The sequence below is a fragment of the Pogoniulus pusillus genome, chromosome 29, assembly GCF_015220805.1.
Source record: "Pogoniulus pusillus isolate bPogPus1 chromosome 29, bPogPus1.pri, whole genome shotgun sequence".
In the NCBI taxonomy this organism is placed as follows: Eukaryota; Metazoa; Chordata; class Aves; order Piciformes; family Lybiidae; genus Pogoniulus; species Pogoniulus pusillus.
Window position 1 is genome coordinate 7,959,957 of NC_087292.1, and position 23,879 is coordinate 7,983,835.

The 23,879-nt window shown below is 39.8% G+C and overlaps 1 protein-coding gene across 2 annotated transcripts; it reads left to right on the forward strand.

Annotated features, from left to right (window-relative positions):
• On the forward strand, positions 1-23,671 carry CSE1L (chromosome segregation 1 like). Of its 2 annotated transcripts, none has more exons than XM_064167769.1 (25): positions 1-93; positions 2,806-2,901; positions 3,425-3,567; positions 5,924-6,025; positions 6,461-6,606; positions 6,909-6,999; positions 7,258-7,365; positions 8,222-8,314; positions 9,576-9,743; positions 9,840-9,969; positions 10,808-10,873; positions 12,715-12,917; positions 14,286-14,370; positions 15,084-15,145; positions 15,845-15,981; positions 16,131-16,234; positions 16,799-16,896; positions 17,698-17,848; positions 18,344-18,552; positions 19,285-19,382; positions 19,577-19,662; positions 20,759-20,840; positions 21,273-21,419; positions 22,263-22,494; positions 23,163-23,671. In XM_064167769.1, exons 2-25 carry the CDS (start codon positions 2,817-2,819, stop codon positions 23,250-23,252), a joined length of 2,916 nt encoding a protein of 971 aa, XP_064023839.1. In that variant the 5' UTR covers positions 1-93; positions 2,806-2,816; the 3' UTR covers positions 23,253-23,671. The 2 variants fall into 2 exon arrangements, with proteins under 2 accessions (XP_064023839.1, XP_064023840.1); XM_064167770.1 differs by lacking the exon at positions 1-93 and adding an exon at positions 398-896.
• The last annotated feature ends 208 nt before the right edge of the window (positions 23,672-23,879 follow it).

The window sequence follows — 23,879 nt, forward strand, 5'->3', positions numbered from 1 at the left end:
CTCTCGCCGCAGTTTGAATGTGAAGCGCAGCCGGAGCTCTTGGAGCCGGAGCTCTCGGAGCCGCCGCTGCCGCCGCCCGCGGGGAGTCGCCAGGTGAGGCTGGGGCGCGCTGGACGGCGCTGCAGGCGCTGAGGCGGCCCCACAGCCTGTCGGCGCGCACGGCCCGCAGCCGGCTGTCGCTCTGCTCTGCACCACGCTGGGCTGGTGCGCTGGGCCCCGGCGCAGCGAGCGGCGCAGCTCACCATGCTAGGGTGCTTCGGCCCGCCTGCCGCAGCTCGCCATTGGCCCACGGCCCTGGGACTGAGCAGTGTTCTCTCATTGGCTTCTGCTGCTGCTAGTCTGGAGGTGGCGGGGAGGGGGAGGGGAGCATGTTAGTCTGAGGGCCGTTGGTGGTGCTCGGGGCTCTCCCACCGCGACCGTCAGCAAGCTCTGCCGCCGGCCCGGCCTGGCCCGGCGTGGGTGGATAGGGCTGTACCTGGGCCTTCTTGCTGCGCCCCGCAGCTGGGCCCCTGCCGCCTGAGGCAACGTGAGCGCCACCGCGGGGGAGGCGCAGTCTGGCGGCGGGAGGGACGGGGCGGCCCCGTCTCTAGTATAATCTACTCGGTGGCTTCGCACTGAGTCGGGGACGGGACTGACTTGAGGGAGCGCCGGGATGTGCTGGGCTGCGGCGTTGCAGAGGAGCTACGCCGGCCCTGTGGGGTAGTACGACCGGAAGACAGCCACAGTGTGCCCAGGCGTGGGGGGTTGTGCTCGCCGTCTCCGCTGCAGAGCTCCGGGCTGCCGTCCCGCCTTTGGGCGGTAGGGAAGTGAGCGGGTGCTCCGGGGGTATGATGGGTTCTTTCTGCCGTGGCAATTGGTGCTTGTTTGCCGACTCCTATGGTGTGGCGAAACGGAAAGTGAGTGTAAAAATCTTCGGTTTGGTGTAAAGATACTTTTTTTGGGTGAAATTTGGGCGGTAAACATCCGTGTGCGTGTTACTTGGTAAATGCCGTGAGTGAATGCGGGAAGGGTTGTATCAGGTTCTCCACAGCGTAAGGCTTGGAGGACAGCCGGGTTGCTTTGGGATTGTTTTCTCTCTAAGTTTTTTGTCACTGCGTTTGAAGTAGTTCATACATTGAGCGTAACCTATGGACTCTTCACGAGGCAAATATCACAACACAGCAAAAAGCGGTTTATCACCCCAGCAAATACCAACACTTTTTTCTGCTGAAAAACAAAATAAATGGATAGCTAGAGGAAGAGAAGGAAGTAAGACTAGGTAGCAAGTGGAAAATACCCTGTTGCGTGGTGGGATGAGTAACAGCTTCAGATCTTTGCGTTTGGCCTTCAAAGCAAGCACACAGCTGGAGGTGTGGTTTTGTGCAGCCCCCTTTATTACAGAGGTGTTTGTAGAAAGCCATTCAGTATTGTCAGGCTTCTTTTTCGGTTTGGTTTCCCGTTTGAGTCAAGTTTAGTCTCTGTAAATTATTTCTGCATGAATTTACAACTCAGGCCTACAGTATTCCTTGGAGCAGATAATTTATGTATTTATTTAATTATGAAAGATTTAGGTAGTAGTGTCAACGTCATCATAATGATGTATGTGGCTATTTTGTAGAGTAGAACCACCTAGTGCTGGTGCTGTTTGCTTTTGCTGTACTTTATTGGGCTTCTGTTGGTTGATGTGAACCAGTGAAAAAGACTACATACAAACCCGTAAAGTAGAGGGGAGTAAAAAATGTGGAGCAGGATTCTAGGTGAATTTTTAGCTTTTTTTGCAAATCACATTGGACTCTCAATTACTGATTAACATTCATCTAATTCACAAGGAAACTTGCTGTCTCTTTCAGGGATGTAGATGGAGTTAAGTAAAAATGGTGTCATTAAAACTCACCTTTGCAAATGTGCCTAAATAGAAACCGTATCACACTGATAATCAGCATAAATCTGAAGAGGCACAGACAAATTTCAGTCTGTCTTATTGGTTAGAAACTCCAGAACAGAAATCAAAGTCTTTGCTTTCCCATTACTTCAGGAGTGAGTGAGCTGTCCTGATGTGGTTGAAAGAATGGATTATGACATCCTGAGCAACGAACCGTCCGTGTTGTTGCCTTTTTAATGTTACTGTAGTTATTGCAATTAAAGCTGCAAAATTTTATATATATATATATGTACACTGTGGTAAGTATGTATACATGTCTGGGAGGATTCCTAGAGGAATAATTTAGACTTAACTGTGCAGAGTTATTCTGTAATAAGTATTGCCATTTAACTCCCACTCTAAATTAGTTCTACAGAGTGGACAAGCCCTCTGGCTTTGCACCGTGTTTTGTCTCTTCGTAAGAAACTAATTTTCTGTTGAGAGTTTTCTTTCATAAAAAGTATTTATTTTTAAAGAAGTCCTTGAATTGTTCTATTTACAGTTATGCAGGGCAGGACTGAGCAGCTCATTCAACCAGGGACAGGTTTCTGGAGCTGACAGCAGTTCTCAAAAGCAATCCCAAACTCCTGTTGTCCTGAAAGGGCAAGAAGTCATCTTTGGGCTTTACCTGGTTCATGGTTTGCTGAATGTGTGATGCTGTTCTAGGAGCTTAGCTGCAATAAACTAGACAGTAACAGTTCTGTCAGTTGAATAAATTACATGTTTTGTGCTTGATGCACACTAATTGTTCTTTTACTGGGTGAAATGCATGAAGTTGCACCATGCTTTATGAGATGTAGTCAGAAAGAGTTGATGTGTGTGTTCTGTGGAATCTAGGTGTCTGTGTAGCTCATAGGATGGATTTTCAGATCTGTACTTGTAACAAAACTACTTGTGGGTTTTAGGTGCTGCCAAAATGGAGCTGAGTGATGCCAATTTACAGACTTTAACTGAGTATCTAAAGAAAACATTAGATCCAGATCCTGCTATAAGGCGTCCTGGTAAGTGATTCTCAAGAGTGCTCTCAAAAAAATCACATTTTTTTGGCTCCTTTGTGTAAACTTCAGCAGCTCTTTAAGTAATAACCTCTTTGTAGAAGTTCTCAGTATGTTCTCAGAAGAGAACAAAAACAAAACTAATGAAGTATGGCTGTAAATATGTTTGATTTGATTTTTGTAATTTTGTTTTCCTGTATTTGTGATTTTTTTTTTGGTACTGTTATTTAAAACAGTGCTGCTGTTCACGTTAAAGCAGGATTTACTTCTAGCATGTGGTGGCTTTTTAAAACAGTGAGGAGGCAATATTTCACCATCCTGATTTGAACTGAGAACTTTTGTTAACAGCAGAAGTATTGAAAGAGCTTGGTATTAAAGACGCTTCAGTACCTTTTGTCAGACTTGTTTTGTATTTCTGTCCTTGTAAGACTCTGGGGAAGTGTCCACATGTTGATTATCTTATACAGACACTTGTTCCCGTTGGAAACATTAGTTGAGCTTTTGCTAATCTTGGTATTTTCTCTTACAGCTGAGAAGTTTCTGGAGTCAGTTGAAGGAAGCCAGAATTATCCCTTGTTACTCTTAACGCTGCTGGAGAAATCACAGGAAAATGTCATCAAAGTTTGTGCATCTGTAACGTTCAAGAACTACATTAAAAGGAACTGGAGAATTGTAGGTATCCAGCTGAGTGGTTGCACTAAGATTATTTGTTTTAAGGTACAATAAGGTATTCTTGAAGTAACTTTGAAGATGTCGTCTGTGGTCTGTGTCTGTGGTCTGCGAAAGAGTCATTCTGAGATCATTTGGAGAACAAAGACAGGGTGTAATTTACTAATGAGGGACTAAAACCTGGACCACTGGAGTCAATTATATTAAAAAGAAGTAGAGATGAGTGATAAAACGATGAACAAATAATGTCTATGCATATTTTGCAGAAGCACAGTATTTAACTAGTATTATTTAAACTGAAATAGCTGTGTTTGTGCACACAGGCTGGGCAGTCTGGCCTGTCTCTATTGTTACAGTGTTCCAAACAGTCCAAGCCAGTACTGCAGCTTAAAATGATGATGCGAGCTTCTCTCTCATCTAAGAGCTTCTAGGGCATAGAGTAATGTGGGGCAGTTTATTTTGGTGGCCGTGCCAGTTTAACACTTAGAACTATTTGTAGACAGCAGATAGAACTGTTACCATTTGTTTCCATGTCATCCTTTGTTTTGAAGGGCTCAAACCCATTTTTGATTCAGGGCTTCCAGCGTTCATGAAATTGAATTTATGGTAGAAAGTATTACACTTAAGAGCTCAACTCCTTCAGTGAGGAGAGGTTCTAATTAATAGTGTGTATACTTTTTCTCCCTGAAAATATTTGTTGTATCAAGTGCATAATGTTGCTTTACTAAAGGGAAGCTGAGGAGTGTTTAATCATTACATCTTAGCTGGTACCTATTTACAAATATGCATGGGATTTTTTCCCCTCACCCTAAGTAATAGCTGTCCTACATCTGGTTATGTTTAATAAGCTCAGCTCATTCAGTCTGGCACTCTCTGGAACTTTGTTTCTGTAACAGTGTGTTACTAATCACTTGTCCCAAATTGCATCTGTAGTTGTAGTGTACTGTAAGTAGAAATAATGCTACAGAAAAAAATTGTAGGTGGCTTCTTTTTTCTGGATTGCTGATGGAATTCAGGATTGGGTTTTGCTTGGGAGTAGGTGGAGATGCTATGCAGGAAATGCATCCAGAGGGCTGGTATGATTGCTGTGTGACTTCAGGCACATTATTTTGTCCAAAACTTATGTGTGCATTTCAAGAGCAACTGTATAAACAGAAAATACAGCTGTAAGGCTGCCTTACCTAGATCATGTGGAAGTAGAAGAGGTTTGCCTCTTCACTGACTTTGGTGATCATTGGGAGCCAGATGCACAGAGCTCTTCAGGAGTGAGGAAGGAATTTGTTTTTTTCTGATTAATTTTTAAAACATGTACAGAATACTTATCTGTGTGCTGCCTTTCATGCCTTGTGCAAAGGCTGTGTTGAACCTCATAGCAGTGGCCTTGGCCAATTGATCCAGCCTGTTCAGATCCCTCTGTAGAGCCTACCTACAGTCCAGCAGAACAAAACTCCCACCCAGTTTAGTGTCCTCTGCAAACTTCTGACAGTGCTCTCAATTCTCTTGTCCAGGTTGCTGATAAAGATACTAAACAGGACTTAGCCCTGGGGATCACCACTAGTGACTGGTGTTACTGTTCAGCCTAACTTAAAACTTGAAATGGCTACATGTTAGGAGAAGATGGTGAAGAGGAGAAGAGTAGGAGGGTGGCAGTTCCGTTTGGTTTAAGGCATTTTAAGGTCATTGAATTACTCTCTGAAGGTGCTTACCACTGAATTGGTGGATAATGTCTAGATTTCTGAACTTGAGTGCTGTCATCACTGACAATGTGACTATTGCTACTGTTGCTGGATGGTGACAATATTATATCTTTAAGTAGAAATGTTGTCGCTTATTGCCACTTGGCACTACTGACTGATTTGGTTTAGACTTAGTTGGTATTTTGAATTGATAGAGAACTCTTAAAGTCCATGATGCGGTCTCAAATGTGTAACGTGTATCTTTATGTACAGTTTCTAGACAGTATGGCTTGAGACAGATTGCAGAAATAAGTCTTTGAGGTTGGCAGAAGTGAAAACAGAGATGTGATTTGTTGTGGTGGAGGAGGAGACAACTAGTTAAACATAGCTATGCTATTAGCATGTGCAGCCACCCTTACTACTGCTGAATTGCTGTTTGGAAGATTCAACAGTGGAAGAGGAGAAAAAGCTAGTTGAAGGTTCTACACAAAGATGTAATTTCTTTCATTTATTTTCCAGTACTGGTTACAGGTTCACTGTATCTCTAACAGAGCTCTTCTTATATTCTTCCAAAGTGTAATAGTTACATCAGTCGGTATAAGCAAATGGTTCTGAAATGCTGATACTCTTGGTGCCTGGGGTGTACTGATGTGCCTGCAACTCAGTTGTTGTTCCAATTTTAGGTTGAAGATGAACCGAACAAAATCTGCGAATCGGACAGAGTAGCCATTAAAGCCAACATAGTGCCCTTGATGCTTAGCAGCCCAGAACAAATCCAAAAGCAGGTAACGTGTCCATTTCTGCCTGTGTCCCTCACACCTCTGGAATGTTTTAAGCTTGTCTAGAGGCTGTGCTTATTGGCAGATCTGAATTCCCTTACTAATGGGATCATCCCAGTCCAAATAACTGGGGAGTATGTTATAGCTGCTTCTAACTACTATGTTTTTTTTTTTAACAGAGAATTATTTTATACTCATAGCTGAGCTCTAGTGTTAGCCAGTTAAATACAGTGATTCTAGTAAGTGAGAGTGCGTGTGCACGTTGAATTCAAGGTGAGATTTATTTGTACTGGGAAGAAGTAGATCTCTGACCTGGCAGTTTTCGAATCTGACTGTTAAAAGCATTTTCTCAGGTATTTGCAACCATTTGCTGCAATTGCTGTGTCTTTCACAGTGAGGAGCCTGCTGTTAGCTCATGTAATGGTTGTGCTTCCTTTCCAGTTAAGTGATGCCATTAGTATCATTGGTCGGGAGGACTTCCCTCAGAAGTGGCCAGACCTGCTGACAGAAATGGTGAATCGCTTCCAAAGTGGAGACTTCCACGTCATTAACGGGGTCCTTCGCACTGCTCACTCTTTGTTTAAAAGGTAATGGAAGGAAAGGAGTATATGGATTGTAAAATTTCTTAAAAGTTTTTACCATTAGGCTTAATTTTGTAGATCTGCAAAGTCTGCAGCTGTGGCTGCTGCTTGTGCTTATTGACTTTTTAATAAGGCTTTAAGTGGTTGTCAGAATTTAGACTTTGTGTGGTCTTGGACTGTGTGTTTTTAGATCTTGTTTACTTGATGGTATTTTTTTCAAGGTTCAGCACTGAAATGAATTGTATGCCAGTTTATGGAATAAGAAATATGAAGGCTCTATTCCATGTTTGGTTGTTTTCACTTGTCAGGTACCGCCATGAATTTAAGTCAAATGAATTATGGTCGGAAATCAAACTTGTCCTTGATGCCTTTGCTTTACCCTTGACAAATCTCTTCAAGGTATTTTTTGTTGAATCATTTCTAAAACAAGTTGAAAGCTCTGAATTGCTTGCTGTGCATGTCTGTACAATGCAAAATTGGGAATAGCTGTTTTGAACTGTTCATGACATTCAAAGTGAAGCCATGAAGTGACACCTGGAAGGATCAGTAAGGGGAGGAGAAGGAACTGTATTTTCTGTTTAAAAAAAAATGTACATGATACTTTTCAGTATCTCTTGACAATGTGTTTGCCTGACTGAATCTTCTGTGTTTTTCTAGGCAACTATTGAACTTTGCAGCACACATGCCAATGATGCTAGTGCTTTGAAGGTTCTCTTTTCTTCACTCATTCTAATTGCAAAGCTGTTCTACAGTTTAAATTTTCAGGTGAATTTCCTTCTTTTTGTAATGGTTCTCTCTTGATCTCAGAAAGCTGTTGTGCTCTTACTTATAGAATTTGCTTGGGGCAGCTTGTAAGGCCCTGCTTTATCCCCAAAATAAAAGTTTACAGTCTGCATCAGTGCTGGAGTGAAGATACAGTAAAGATAGAGTTAACTGACATGTTAGCTTGGCCCTATCTAAACAAGAGTTCAAGAGAGTCTGAGCTCCTGTCATAGCAAGGAGGTGTTGTATGGGTAGTATGAGCTGTGAGAGAAAGAACTCAAATGCCTGAGTTTGTACTCACTGTGCTCCTTTATAAATACATCTGTACTGAAATGAACTCGGTGAAAACTAGTAGCTCTGCACACTGAAAGTAATTCTGGTAAGCAGTGTTTTTTGGTTTGAAACCAGATCTAAATGTCTGAAATAAACAATTACACTATATCACACTAATAGTAAAAAGCTGCCTCAACATCTCAACACAAACCTGAGTCTGTGAAGTGTGATCATCATGCCTTGGGTGCTTGGGCTGTTCCATAGCAAGTGAAAGAGCAAGCTGGAGCTAAAGGAGGGTCATGCATTCTTGCTCTCACAGTAAGATGCAATAAGGTGTTTTTTTTAGAGAACTGTAGGCTATATAGAGTGTAAGCAACTAATTTATTTGGAAATACTGTATTCCAAAGCCTGTTTGGAGGGTTTTCATTTGAGACAAGGAGAGGGTAGTGCTTCATTTTGAAGATTGTCTTCCACGCTTTGTTGTCCCTCAGATGATAAGGTGGATGCATGCTGCTTACTATGTAGCTCTGTTATCTAGATAATGGAAGCAGAAATTAATACATAGATTTGTGCTTTTCCTTCACAGGATCTTCCTGAGTTTTTTGAAGATAATATGGAAACATGGATGACAAATTTTCATAGTCTTTTAACTTTAGATAATAAACTTTTGCAGACTGATGTAAGTACCATATAAAGCTCCTGGTTTGCATCTGTGCAGTGGAAAGGGCTGAGACCTCAGGTCTGACTCTGAACAATACCATGATTTCCTTGTTGGGTCAACAGAGGGATGGAACAGCTGTGAGGAAGTTGAATTTAAGAGAAATTGCCCTGTTGTCTAAGAAATTTGAGGTCAAATTCTTGAAGTTGTATCTCAGATGCAGGTGTATCCAGTTGTGCACAGAAAGCGAATTAGAGATATTTGTCAATGACTAGATGATTTCAAGGACATCTGCTGAAGTAGCCTGATCATTAGAGAGTCACAGTGCTCAGGTTTTCTACACCTTTCAGCTAGTTCATGCACCAAGTTCTAGAAAAGAGAGTATCTTCAAGAACTTGAAATAGCTGCAGATGGAAGGATAAAAGACATGACAGCTGAAAGTATTTTAATTTAGCATTTACTCTCTTTGTCTAATTGTAGGAATTGGTAGTTTAAAGGGTGGTAGGTGATACCAAGGCATCCAAGCTCAAATTTTGTGCTTTCTGCATTTCAAATGCTCGTTTCTTCCAGATACACTGCAATAGTTTGCCACAAGAGGGAGCCCAAGAAACTATAGACACAGGGAGGGACGTGAAGTATCTCCTGTGCTAGTTTCATGCTTTGTTTAGGGTAACGCTGCTGCTAAAAGTTTTGCTGCTCGTTTCACTGCTCTTGTGTCAGTGGGCTGTTGTCCAGCACAGAAATTAGTGCAGCTGTGCGCTGAACTGAGTCAGGAAGTGATATCCATTAAAACAGAAAGGTAGGGATTGAAGAGGTGGAGTGGAGACACAACTGAGATGGTCTTTGGTTGGGACTTATTTGCACTGTGGTTTCACAAGCATCTTTGCTGATGTGGGGAAGGGAATTGAGCTACTTCTACAACTGTTCCAATTGGAAGCAGCAAGATACAATGTCTTCTAAGCACATTTTTTTTTCAATGCCTTGTGTTGTCTTTTTCTGATTACATTTGTAAATTAATTTCACATCAGACTTCATCAGTTAAATGACTTAAAGTGCATAGTGCTTTTGTTTGAAATATATGTATGATTTATTACTCTCAGTGCAGTTCCAGCATAAATCAGCAAAGTACAGCAGTTCTAGGGGTGTGAGAGGAATTTCTTTCACCTATTTAGAGCATGGTAAAATAATTTTGTAAATATATCCTTCAAATCTGTTGAAACTTTAAATGTTCAAATAGTGTTGAAGTATGGATACTGAAGTTCTTCATTTTGTTTTATGTGAGGATGAAGAGGAAGCTGGGTTACTGGAGCTCTTGAAATCACAAATTTGTGATAATGCTGCTTTGTATGCTCAAAAATATGATGAAGAATTCCAGCCCTACCTGCCACGTTTTGTAACAGCAATCTGGAATCTGTTAGTAACGACAGGCCAGGAAGTGAAATACGACTTAGTAAGTTGTTATAAACTGATCTTGTCAGGTTTAATAATGATTTATAAATTGGTCGGTCATGCTAAAGCTCTGTGTGTTCTGTTTGTGTTGTTCTAGCTGGTTAGTAATGCAATCCAATTTCTGGCCTCAGTTTGTGAGAGACCACACTACAAGCATCTCTTTGAAGACCAAAATACATTGACAAGCATCTGTGAAAAAGTTATTGTACCCAATATGGAATTTAGAGGTAATGTTTTGAGACTTCATCTTTCAAAAAGACAATAAAATCTACCTGTAATTACGATAATCTCTTACTGTGCAGGACTGAGTATTGAAGATTACCTCTTGTGTACTTAAGCACTAGTTTAAAATCCCAAGTTTCTTCAACAGACTTCTGTCCTCTGGGCTTTGTAGAATTGTATGAATGCATCTAATAATATTTCTGTCTTTGTGGGACCTCAGACTGCAAGTTTCTGCAACAGACTGCTGTCCTCTGGGCTTTGTAGAATTGTATGAATGCATCTAATAATATTTCTGTCTTTGTGGGACCTCAGACTGCAAGTTTCTTCAACAGACTGCTGTCCTCTGGGCTTTGTAGAATTGTATGAATGATTCTAATAATATTTGTATCTTTCTGGGATCTCAAATTGGAAAATACAGGAAGTCTAGGTCATGTGGCAACAATAACTTCATGTTTCATGAGTAACAAAATAATTCAAAGAGTCTTAATTAGGCATGAATATGAGGCCTGCTGAATTGTAATGTCTATTTCTCCACACTTTGACAGGCTCATATTAATCTTAGTATATAAAACATGGTGAAGATATATTAAAGAGGCTTCTGTTTCTTAAGGCTGAGACTCTGGAATCCTCTTTAAATACACTTCAGTGTTTTGTATGTCTTGTCAACTCATGAGTATGAAAGAAGCAAGCTGAACAGGCTAGGCTGGTTGAATAGGTCTCATTTTTTGTAAAGCTATACAAAAATACTTGTTAAAAATAGCAAACTGCCAATACACCTTTTTACCTTAAAGGCAAAGACTGGGGACCTCAGTATTTAAACTTCCTTGCATTTTATCTTTGCAGCGGCTGATGAAGAAGCGTTTGAAGATAATTCCGAAGAATATATAAGAAGAGATTTGGAAGGATCTGGTAAACCTGCTGATTTATATGAAGAATCCTTGGTCTTTAATTCTAAAGAACCAAACCAGTTTACTGAAGCTTTTATCATTTATTTTTGAAATTGTGAAGGTTTCTCCCCACTAAGAGGTTTTACCCAGTTTTTTAGCAAGTCTACTGTTGTAGTATGCCCATCACAGTGTTTTATTATTGTTCTGGACAATGTTTTTAGTGGATTTTTTTTGCCTTAATTGCATTGGTTTGTCTCCTGCTCTTCACACATGCTCATTTCAGCAAATACAGCCTGTAAGTCAGTGCTGAAGAGTAGCCACAGTTGTGTATTCAATTCCTATGTGTAGAGTTTTAAATAACATGGAGAGACTGTGCCTGTATTTAGTAGTCTATCGTGTTTAAACTGCAGTTCTCACTGGTGTTGCATACAAAGCTGTGCTCAAGCCAGCTGGACTCCAGCCAGCCCTTGTACGCCTGCACAGTGTTCAGAGCAGTACACTAACAGAGCTGCTTGATTTTTCTGATTGTAGCTGCTTGGTCTTGAGCTGGGTCAGAGCACAAATGGTCCAAGCCTAGATCTGTATGAATGTGCTGTTCTGTGGCACTGACACTTCACCAACTGACAATTCTAGTGGAATGACACTTCCTAGTAGAATTAAGAATGGCAGGAGAGGGCAAAATTGGAGGAAAATGTTTTTGAACTTTGTTGAAGCAAATGTTTTACCTTTCTTATCCAGGATTGGCTGCATTTTAGGTATTTGTGAAGTTTTTATTTGTTAGCTACTTCTGCTTTTAGGAGAATTGAGGCAAGAACTATTTGTGTTCTTCACTGATTACTTTAGGAATGTCCTCTATTGCATTTAAATTGACTTGCTTTATTTTCCTTCTGTCCCTTCTGTTAGTACATTGTATGAAAAGCCAGCTGAATTCTATTATTTTTTTTCCCTTTCCTGAAACAAAGAATTTTTACAGGATTTTTTTGTGGGTTTTTCTTTTTTTTTTACAAAAATGCACAGATTTGGTGTGGGGGGCAGCAGCTAAGCATACACAGCAGCTTGCTTGCTCCCTGCCCTTCTGCAGTGAGATGAGGAAGAGAACAGGAAGAATGAAAGTGAGAAGACTCCTGGACAGAGAGATAAAGACAGTTTTAAGCAAAAGAGAGAGGACAGGTGGGGGGAGGTGGCGAGCCAGTGATTCACCACCTCCCACACATAGACTGGTGCCCAGCCTGTCTCTGAGCAGTATCTGCCTCCCCAGAAGCCCTCTCCCATTGTTTTTTATTCTCAGGATGGTATTATAAGACGTGGAATATCCCTTTGGTTAGTTAGGGTCAGCTATCCGCGTTGTGTCCCCTCCCAGCTTCTTCCCCAGACCCAGCCTACTTGCTGGGAAGGCAGAAGGAGAGAAAGCCTTGACTCTGTGAAAGCACTCTTCCACAGCAGCCAAAACACTGGGGTGTTACCAACAGTTTTAGTCACCAGTGCAAAACACAGTGCCATATGGGCTACTCTGAAGAAAATTAACCTCATACCAACCAGACCAGTACGTGTAGGTGCATAATTGTCAAGGTGATTAAAAGGTTTCCCCTGTGTGGTTACTGCACCTTTCTTTAGAGGGCAGCAAACCCTGTGGCTGCACATGCAGTGTTTGTAGGTGTCCATTCCTCTTTGTGTTGTACAAATAGTAAAAGACACGAATGTGTTCCTAGTCTTCAGTGGGGAGGATTGCAATCAGTAACATAAGGTGTGGCTGTAGTGTGAGAAGCAGAACATAATTGTTGGTTGTTATAATTGTTTTGTTTATTCTGTTTATGAAAAGCTGTATACTTTCTCACCGCTAAAGAATCTTTGGTTCTCCTGCAGATATTGACACAAGGCGCAGAGCAGCTTGTGATCTAGTCAGAGGCTTGTGCAAATTTTTTGAAGGACCTGTGACAGGCATTTTTTCTGGGTATGTTAATTCTATGCTGCAGGAATATGCAAAGAATCCATCTGTTAACTGGAAGCACAAAGATGCAGCTATTTACCTTGTTACGTCTTTGGCATCCAAAGCTCAGACACAGAAGGTACTTTTACGTTCTCTTCATTTTAATCCATGTGCACTCAAGTGTTACAGTGTATCTGAGGACTGCAGTTCATTTCATACTGCTTCAGAACGGCAGGAACTGCATTTTTAGTAGCTTAATGCTGGTGAGATTACAGATTGTTCTTTATATAATCCTATAACAGGTGGTAATTTGGTGGCACCTGATCTTGGGGTAGACTGAACAAAGTCAATAACCATGTGTGACCATTTGGCAGATCTTACTAGCATGTGTGAAGCAGCAAAATGAGTTTGGGTTGAGAACCTCTGGGCTTTCAATAATACTGAGCCATGGAAAACCCAGTTCAGCTTTGCAGAAGATGATCAGAAGCGTTAAGCAAACTAGAAGGAATCAAGTGACTTACAGTTCTTGTCATTATATTTCCCAGTGTTTCCTGGTTTTTTGAGTGTGTGCTTTGGAAGTGGTACATGAATGCTAGTGATGGCTGGAAATGGATCTTTTTGCTGGTCTGGGGGAAAACAGCTAACAGGCTGCATACACCGGAAAGGCACACCTCAGCTAGACTGTGTTTGGAAACAGAACAGACTTTAGTGTGTTAGTGTTGAAAATGATTCTACAGTTCAGATCTCCATGACTTTACAAGCCAGAGGTGAGGCAAACACATTAAAACATATTGTACAGTATCTGTGCAGTTTTGCTGAGGGCTCTCAGTCATTTCCTGAGACTCTGGCTGTGTACCACTGCTGAGCAGTTGCTACTAACACTATGTGCAATGGAAATTAGTCTGAAAGCAATTAGAAAACTGCTAAGTGGTACATCTCTTTAGGGCACTATATTTAGTGGTAAACTTAGAACACTTGACTGGTAACATCCATCTGAAAATCCTGTTTCAAAACTTAGTTGAGTTTTTCTCTTAAAAGAAAAGTTCATTCTTTTGCTTCTCTAATTCAGAATTGGAATTTGGGTACTAAACTTTTGTCAAAGGCCTATCACAAAAATCATACAATCATAGAACGGTTTAGGTTGGAAGGGACCTCAAAGATCATCCAGTTCCAACCCTCCACCATAGGCAAGGACACCTCACACTTTAACAGGGTGCTCTACTTAGTACCAAGTTAGTAAGGTGCTGGTATTTTCTGTCTAAAATGGTGCTTGAGTATTAGTTTGTTACATGCTATTTATTATTCAACTCAGAGCTGCTAACTTTGCTAGAGCTGAAACTATAAGCATTAAGAAGAAGAAATTGGATGTCTGTCTGCTAAAGATTCAATTTCAAGTCCATCACATGCATGCACATTTTAATTCCTTTTACTAAAAGTAATTAAGTACAAAGAGTAGCTGAACTTCGGTGTCTAAAACTAGAGTTGGTTTTGGTTTTTGTTTTTCTAGCATGGAATAACACAAGCCAATGAACTTGTTAATCTGACAGAATTCTTTGTGAACCACATTCAACCTGATTTAAAGTCTGCTAGTGGTAAGTTACCATTGATTTGGATGTGGCATTTTTGGTGGTAACTCTAGAACTTTGCTAGTGACCATTGTTTCTTGGTGTGCTCATATATCAGTGTGACTTTTGAGACATCTGGTCCAGAGGAGCTAATTCAGAACCATTTGTGTGGCTATGTCTGAGCTTTCAGACAAAGGTGGATTGCCCCATGGTCTCTCTGAGACCACAGCACATATGCACATGGGTGCTATCAGCTACATGCTTGAACCTGTTGAATCAAAGTCATTAGATTTGCTTATTTGAGGCCTTATGCAAGCTTCTATGCTATACAGACTCCTGGGAAGTTAGAATCTTGCAGGCTGGTTCAGAGCCTGTGTCAGCCCATGTTAATGGTACTACAGATGCCTGGATTTGACCCATGTAATTTATTTTATACTTCAACAGTTATGATATTTGGAACAGAGTGGGTTGTCTTGGAATATATAATTGGATGATGCAAAAATTGGAGCCAGAAAGAGAAGTGAAAAGGCGGGACATTTAATAGTACTGGGATGTGGTATGTACCTGAAAGAGACAGTCTGGCTACCAGTGTTCATCCAGAAATGCAGGAACTAAGCAATGTAGAAAACCATTGTGTGTATCATTTTTGAGGGGAAAAAGCACGACTTACACTGTATAGGGAGGTGAAAGTTATGTGATATGAAAAGTATCAACAAAACTTGCATATTTTTCTATTGCAGTGAATGAATTCCCTGTGCTAAAAGCAGATGGTATCAAATATATAATGATTTTTAGAAACCAAGTAAGTTTTTCTTTTATTCTTATAGTTGAAACATATTGTAGTTTGTTACCTCATACTTGCCAAGCCTAATTTATCTTCCTTGGCCATATGTTAACTCAACAGGTGTTTGATAGTCATATCTAACACTTCTTGCTGGAATTTTGGTTTTGCCAGTAAATGATACTGTTATAAATATCCAATTAACATGTAGTCTGTATGCTATCCATATGCTTTGGGAGCACTGAACATCTTAGCATGCTTAGTTCTGTGACACACTTGGGCTTTTTTTAAGTGAATGTAGGTCTAAATATACTTGATTGCTCCTATCATCATAGTAGTTGTTAAAGAGAGTACAGCAACTTTGCTCTTTGCCTTTTCTGATTTGTGAGATGCTGTGAGAAAAGATAGTGTTACTTCTGAATTTTAGACTACATTTATTTATCTTTTAAAAAAACCCCACAGTGATATATAATGAGCTTGATACGTTTTTAATTGCCTCTTAAGACATAGTAAAATGGAAAAATAATATAGGTCCAGTGTAACATTGACGTTTAGGGGAAGTATAGAGATGACAGAAGCAGGAGAGATTTAGCAACTGGAGGAGCCTTCTGAGATTTTTTCCTCTGCCAGTGTGTGGCTCATACTCTCCATGGTTGTGCTCTAGTGTGGAACCATCTGTATTTTATGTAACATGTATATTTTTTTGCTGTATTTTTGTAGGTACCTAAAGAACAACTGTTGGTATCTATTCCTCTCTTAATCAATCATCTACAAGCAGAAAGTATTGTGGTCCATACTTATGCAGCCCATGCTCTTGAAAGACTGTTTACCATGAGGGGGACAAATAATACTACCCTGTAAGTTTTCCAGCAGAAATTAAGGCATTTCTGCATAGGTTTTGTCCATTAGGGATGAAAAGCATCTGTAGGGGATCTTCTATTTCTTACTATTACAATACTGTAAAATGCTTGAAGTTTGTGACTCTCTTTACTGCTTTACTTAACAGCATTACAGCTGCAGAAATGGCACCATTTGTAGAAGTGCTATTGACAAACCTTTTTAAAGCTCTGACACTTCCTGGCTCATCTGAAAATGAGTACATTATGAAAGGTAAATGCTTTGAATTCTGCATACAAGAGTATGTTTCCTAACTTGAGGTAAAGGCTTAGAGTTACAGGCTACTAAGCTTTTTATCTGAGAAACCTCATTTAGGCAAACTTGCTGAAGAGCTATGCACAGCCTGCAGTCATTTACCAAGCTGTATTAAGTTGTCTTTGGCACCATAAACTTAGCCAAAGAGGAACGCTAAAAATAACGATGTTGTGACAAAGTCTTTCTCAAATGGCAGTGTCTGTAGTCAGGACAGCAGCCTGAGCTTTCTCAGCAGGAGATGTGAGTGGGCTGTGGGTAATATTATGTCAAGATTTGAGCCAGGATATGTGATGGTCTTTGCAAAGCTACTTGTTCTTCTATGCTCCATCGAATCATAGAATGGGAGACAGTGAGGCTTTGCTTTATCCTTTGTCACAATTAATAGATTGGTTGCTCTTACAGCGGGTGCCCTTTCTTACTGTAAATCTGATTTAGTAGTAAAAGATAAAGGTGTTAGGCATATGGTGGATGACAGAAGTCTGTGTTTGTCTCCAGAAGATAATACTTTCAATTTATTTGCAGCCATCATGAGGAGTTTTTCTCTGCTACAGGAATCCATAATTCCATACATCCCTTCTGTCATCACACAACTTACACAGAAACTGCTGGCTGTCAGTAAGGTAAATAAACAGGCTGTTGAGGAAAATGCTCACTTCTTTGCTTTCAGAGCAGTCTCTTTAAAGATTACGTATGCCTTGTTGTTTGTGTTCTGTTAGAATAGTATAAACTGGTCAGTATTTTCTGACTTAAGTTAAAGCAACCTTCAGTGAAGTACTTTTTTTCTTTTAGGATGTGCTTTGAAATCATTCTCCCTTCCTCTCATCTGAAATTTGGAAACAGCATATCAAATCTCTTTGTAGCACTGATTTGTTCTAGTTTAAATGTTTCCTTGAAGCAGAAGCCACCATTACAATAATCTGCTTTTCTCACAACTCCTTTATTCTCTGTCCATGAAGCTTCTGAGACTAACAATAAATTTAGGCACAGAAATGTGAGATTAAATTACCTTCCTGCTTTTGGAGAATAAAATTCTATTAGTTTTTGGTTCAGGCTGGGCTAATATTCTTAACACTGACAAAAAACTTCTACTATGTATAGTTAAAACATAGCTGCAGAGCATAAGAAGTGTTCAGGATTGAAAAAGAAGAGGATTATCCATTTTTTGGATACTTTAATGGCTTGCTTATTCATGTAGAGTTTCTAGAAAACACTTCAAAACAGGTAGGAAAATCACCCCTCCTGTATGCCTCAAAGATTCTTATGTTTGCTTTTATCTACAGAATTAAGTTAATTAACTTACTAATAAATAAGTTACAAGTACTGCTTTTTTAGTCTTTGAGATTAAAAAAATACCTGTTTCGCTATACAAGTGACTTGGCTGCAAGTTTGGGTTGATTAATCTGTTTATAACTTGCTTCTAGAATCCAAGCAAACCTCACTTTAACCATTACATGTTTGAATCAATATGCCTGTCGATAAGGATAACATGCAAAGCAAACCCTGATGCAGTTGGAAGCTTTGAAGAAGCTTTATTTATGGTGTTCACTGAGATACTACAGAATGATGTGCAAGGTAAATGATGATCAGTAAGTGCTTGTGCTCTCTCTCTCTCTACTCTAAGTGGTTGCTGTGATTTACCTTATGACAGTTTTCCTGTAACACTGGAAATTGAAGTGAGAATGCAGCATGTTCACAGTCCTAATTAAAAACTTCTAGGAAGCACCTGGGTCATTCCATGGGATACATCAGCTGTATAACTTAGTTGTAAAACAAACTGCGCTTTTAAAATACCTGAGGATCACTACTGCAAAGCCTTTTGTTACTCTGATTATATGTTGCCTTGTTTTCCATTTTCTGAAACACTAACAAATAGAGGAAATAGAAAATTTACACAGTGCTTGAACGTTTTTGGAATAACAGAATCTGAGAAGAGATACCTTTCTCCAAGATTTTATTTGTTGGAATCTTTCTGCTATCATGCAGTCCAGTCAGTAGATACATGGTTCCTGGGAACTGACAGTGACCATATTTTCCTGGATTTTTAAATGTTATTGTCTCCTTTCCCAGAATTCATCCCATATGTGTTTCAAGTGATGTCCCTACTTCTAGAAATGCATAAAAATGAAATCCCATCATCCTACATGGCATTGTTTCCTCATCTGCTTCAGCCAGTGTTATGGGAAAGGACAGGAAACATTCCTCCTTTGGTCCGACTCCTGCAGGCTTATCTAGAGCGGGGAGCCAATACAATAGCAAGTGCTGCTGCTGACAAAATTGTAAGTTGGATTTAGTCACAGTGTCTGCCTCTGGACATGTTGATTTAAGATGAAAAATGATGAGGAACGTTTACTGAACAGATGAGTTTGTGCAGACCTTGTGCTTGTATTTCAATGGTGCTGATGTAGAAAGACAAAACATACTGTGAACACAGCTTCTGGGGATGCTTTGCTATTACAGGGGTAAGATAAATCTGAGACTTTCATGCTTTTATCAATCAATATGGAAGATTCCTCCATTTAGTTTCTGTGAGCAGGTAAGCTTCCAGTTTTCCTATCTGTCTCACATTGAACACTGTGGGTCAGGAAAACGCTAAGGTTCTGTTCGGAGCCTTCTGCTTAGTGTTGAGAAGAGTGAGTGAGGAGGAGCCAAAATGTTGGGAAATCAGAGGATTAGTGAATGCAGTGAGAAATTTATTCTGCATACTTCAGTTACTTCTGCTTCATGGTCTGCTATAGTCAGACTTGATCAGATAGTGCCATTGATGAGGCAGATATCAATGTTCAAATTGACTTTGGTGTTCATTTGCTCAAGGTTAATCTTAACGTTTAAAGGAGCGTCATTTGGTCCTGATAGAATCTGTCTTCCTTGTCCTTAACTGCAGAAGTGGAATCCTGGTTGAGGGTATCAAAGTTTTAGACTTGGTGTATGCCTCAAGTGGCCAGGACTAACTTTCTGGTAGGTCACATATGAAGAACTGTTGTATAGTTTTGGTTTTGCTTTGCTTGCAGCCTGGATTGTTGGGTGTGTTCCAGAAGTTGATTGCCTCTAAAGCTAATGACCATCAAGGATTCTATCTTCTAAACAGTATTATAGAGCACATGCCTCCGTGAGTATGAGTTGGAATTACATTCCAAACTATTTCTGTAGACTTTAATATTGAGTATGTTTGAATGCTTCCTGGTTAATGAACGTTTAACTACTGAAGAGTGTCCCATTTATCAGTATAGATGTGAACAATTCTATACCTGACAGTAATAAAATCCTAATATGAACTGTATAACTGTTCTTTTAATTTTCCAGGGGATCAGTTGACCAGTACAGGAAACAAATCTTCATTCTACTATTCCAAAGACTTCAGAATTCCAAAACGACAAAATTTATTAAAAGTAAGTTCCCTGCTATATGAAAAGGTTCAGCACTGGTGATGCCCCCAGTCTAGACCATGCAGCTATACTGAGTATCTTCTTGTGTCTGGTGACTGTGGGAGTGAAGGGATGCTAGTGACCCAACATCAGGGACTTGCTGCTTCTTTCTGGGCTGGCATCTAGGGCACTTGTCACAGCAGGTGACACTTATTTTATGAAAGCTGAAAGAATGGAACTAAAATAAGAGAAAAAAACTGTGTATTTTTCACTTTCTTACTCTGTGTGATATCATTAATTATCTGAAAGTGGCATAATTAGCTGGAGATTATATGGAGCCAAACTTTCACTTCACATAGCACACTGATACTGACCGCACTTCCTTTGGTTACATGTAGTTGTGAGTTATTACTGCTAAGTATGGTATGCATTTGTGCCCTTCTGCCTTAACATGACTTAAGTTATTGATACGGTTTTATGTTAAACTAACAAAGCTGTTAACAAATTACTAGAGTACATATTCTGCTTATTCCTGCTGCCACAGAAGGATTATTGTCATAGTGATTAAATTATTTTCATGATACTATCATTACACAAATGGTGCAGTGTCTATTACTTAATCCTATAAAATCTGATTAATGCCACCTGATAGAAACAAGAATGATGGGATTGCTGATAATGGTCTTCTGCAAAGAAAATGCAAGGGGTGCTGTTAATGCACTGTGTCTGTGCTTTGGTAGAAAGAGCAATGCAGAGGGAATCATGAATGAGCTGAAAAAATGCTCTACACAAAGATTTTGGCTAAGGGCATTGAAGAATTCTCTTGGTCTTTGAATTGAAAAATTTGCAGATGGCTTTTCTAATGCTTTACTGGGGGAAAAGGACCTCATCTTGTCGTGGTTGTCTTAGCACTGTGTTGTAGTGGTGTGTGGAAAAATCAGCAGATTTTAGGCAAACTTCCAGGTAGCAAGTTAATGCACTTCACTGAAACTGAACATTGATAAAGACTGAATCTGTTTCTACCCCCTGGAAAAACTTATTAGAATGTATTTGCTGGTGACTCTAAAGTTACTCTCTTGTTTTCAGCATGAGTTTTCATTTGACTTTTTTCTTGTTCCAGGTTTCCTAGTCTTCATTAACTTGTACTGCATAAAGTATGGGGCTTTAGCCCTGCAGGAAATATTTGACAGCATACAGCCAAAGTTAGTATGGATTTTTATATTGTTATTATTACTTTTGCTGCTATTGTTGTTATTTTTTTTCTCTCAAAGTAGAAACAGCTGTGATCTTCAGCTAAAATTGCAAACTGTATTTGCCCCTAATCTGACTACCCAAATGTTTTTTGTAATGTAGTTGATCTGTCTAGCAATTTTTTTTCTGATTTGCTGCCCACAGTTCCTTATTGCTAGTTCAAGATACTAATCTCCTAAGGAGGTCATAAAAAGGAGAGATGGTTTTATTCTTTTCCCTTTGTGAAACCTTTTTTGTGCTCAAATTTCTACTAGGTGTCCACTGTAGCTGGGCTACATCTTAACAAATCTTTTTCCTTGTGATTCAGACTGTGGCTGGTTTTCTTTTGTCATCATAAGGCTGATAAGGCTTTCTAATACTTTTTCCTTTTAATGTCATAATAGGATGTTTGGAATGGTTTTGGAAAAAATTATCATTCCTGAAATCCAGAAAGTGTCTGGACAAGTTGAAAAGAAAATCTGTGCTGTTGGCATTACAAAAATACTAACAGAATGTCCTCCTATGATGGACACTGAGTACACCAAGCTGTGGTAAGTAGAACACTTATTTAAGCTCTGTTACTGAAGCTATTTGATTTTTTTTTCTTTTTGAAAATGCAAAAATGTCATCAAAATAACCTCACTGACTGCAGGGGGGTTGCAGTAGCTGACCTTGAAAGGCCCCTTCCAACACAAGCTGTTCTTAGCTTCTGTGATTTCTTCAGGTTTTTCATACCATTTCTTCTTCTCAACAAATAAAACTTTGCTTTCAAAGCATGTGGCAGAGCTGGTCTGAGATTTTTCTGATGGGTGTAGCACTGGCTGGGCTACCTAGAAGTGCATGTAAGGAAATACACTGCCTCTGTTAGCTTGTATTCTTTCTGAAAAGCTAGGCCCTGTTAGGGCCAGGACACTTGAGTATGCTTGCAGCCTGACAGATTTTAGCTACACAGTAGCATTTTGGAGAAAGCTACCTGTGAAGGTTGTAAGCCAGTCCAGCAGTCAGGTAGCCTGCATTTAATGGCAATAACTGGATCCCCGACTTAGAACTTATTTTCTTTTTAATGTGCTTAAAGGTCATCTCCAGCCAAAAGGATTCTGTGATTTTAAGACTGAGTGATGGCTTTTCTTAGATAAGATTCATGACAATTTGAGCTAATTAAATACTCTTGATTGTGCTTTTCATATGAACACCTATATTATGCCTGTAAAGTACACAGATCCAGAGTTTTTCAAGTCCAACTTAGATTGAGCAGTTATGATTTCAGTAGCTAAGCAAGTACCTGCAAGAGCTAAATTTAAAGGGTTCCAAGGAATGTAAACATTCTCGTAAATTACACCCTGTCCTAACGTATTTTAAGCACTCCAGTTTTAACCCACTCTCTTTACATATAGGACTCCTTTGCTGCAGGCCCTCATTGGCCTCTTTGAACTGCCTGAGGATGACACTATCCCCGATGAAGAACACTTCATTGACATAGAAGATACTCCAGGATATCAGACTGCATTCTCTCAGCTGGCCTTTGCTGGAAAAAAAGAACACGATCCTGTAGGTCAAATGGTGAACAATCCTAGAATCCATCTGGCACAGTCTCTCCACAAACTGTCTACAGCATGCCCAGGGAGGGTAGGTGACTTTTATATGTGTCTTGCTAATGAAGTTCTGCAGGGAAGAAAGGCTGTTTGGGTAGTGTGTCATATTGCTAATGCCTGATAAGCAGTAAAATGAAGTATGCCATAACCAGGACGTAAGGTAATGTTCTCTTACTCTGTAGTAGATTATAACTTGTGTAGGTTTTTCACCTAATAACCTTAGGAGGGCTGTGTTTACACATTATTTAGCAGTATGCCTAAATATGACATTTCTTAAATTAAAATGCATCCTCTTGTGAGTATATAGCTAACACTTGGCTCCAGTTCTGTTGTATGTACTCAGGAAATTCAGGCAACTCATGTTAAACAAGTTAGGTTTATGGTTAGACTTAGCTCCTGCTGTCTCTGTTCAGGGTTTTGGTAAGTAAAGATTGCCTGAGAGATCAGATGTTTGCTGCATCCGGATATCTGCTTTAATACTGAAGAGTTTCCTTACTCTTCCACTTTTGATTCAGATAAGCAGTACATAAAGCTGTCAGCATCAGGAATTGCAGTTCCAGCAGCTGCTTTCACAATGAAAACTGCTGCTCTCAGGATGTTGTTTGACTTTGTACCATGTGTTGACACAGTGATTAACAGGATGTAGCAGCAGTTTAATGTGTGTGCAGGCATTGACACTTCTGCTCTGTCATATGTTTTAAGGTTCCATCAATGCTGAGCACTAGTCTGAATGCAGAAGCGTTGCAGTATCTCCAAGGATACCTCCAAGCTGCAAGTGTGACACTGCTCTGAGTGCATATTCCACAAGCAAGATCAAAAGCTGGTTTGTTATAAGGTTGACACACTGACATTTTTTATAGCAGAGCTCAGACAAAATGAAAAATGCTACTTGAAAATATATTGCAGAATTCATCTTGTAAAAGGTAAATGTGGCTTTAAGTAGAAACTGAAAGAGTTTGGTGGTTTGTGGCTAACTTCCATTCCCAGTTTAATTTTAAAGGGAATAGTCATAGTGGTTTGTTAAGGGATTTATTTGAAATCTGCATCTGCAGTGTTTGGATAACATTTTGAAATGTATGGAGAGCACTGGCTGTAGAAACTCACTTTGGTCACTAAAATTCCTTTTCATTTTGATGTTGTCCTTTGTATTTCCTTTGTCTTTCCTTAAACTTTATCTAAATTGTGAATAAATAAGAAGTACTTGTTTAAAATGCCTGTCACTGTGCGCTTACTGTTTTAGAGAATGTAGTTGGTTCGAAACGATCATGTTTTAAACTTAGGGTAGAACATAAAATAGTGGGACTGTGAGGATTTTTCTTTAAGTAACAGTTTAAATATGCTGTAGGGTCATGCAGAGCAAATCTAAAACTTTGGCAGAAGATCCAAAGCTCTTACCACTCTTGATATTCATCAACAGGT

What these genes read in the sequence shown, in the direction of transcription:
- CSE1L (XM_064167769.1), top strand. Translation starts at nt 2,817, where the DNA reads ATGGAGCTGAGTGATGCCAATTTACAGACTTTAACTGAGTATCTAAAG. An exon ending in ATAAACTTTTGCAGACTGAT is followed by an intron (nt 8,315 to 9,575) that starts GTAAGTACCATA and finishes GTTTTATGTGAG; the next exon opens with GATGAAGAGGAAGCTGGGTT. An exon ending in ACTACAGAATGATGTGCAAG is followed by an intron (nt 17,849 to 18,343) that starts GTAAATGATGAT and finishes CTCCTTTCCCAG; the next exon opens with AATTCATCCCATATGTGTTT.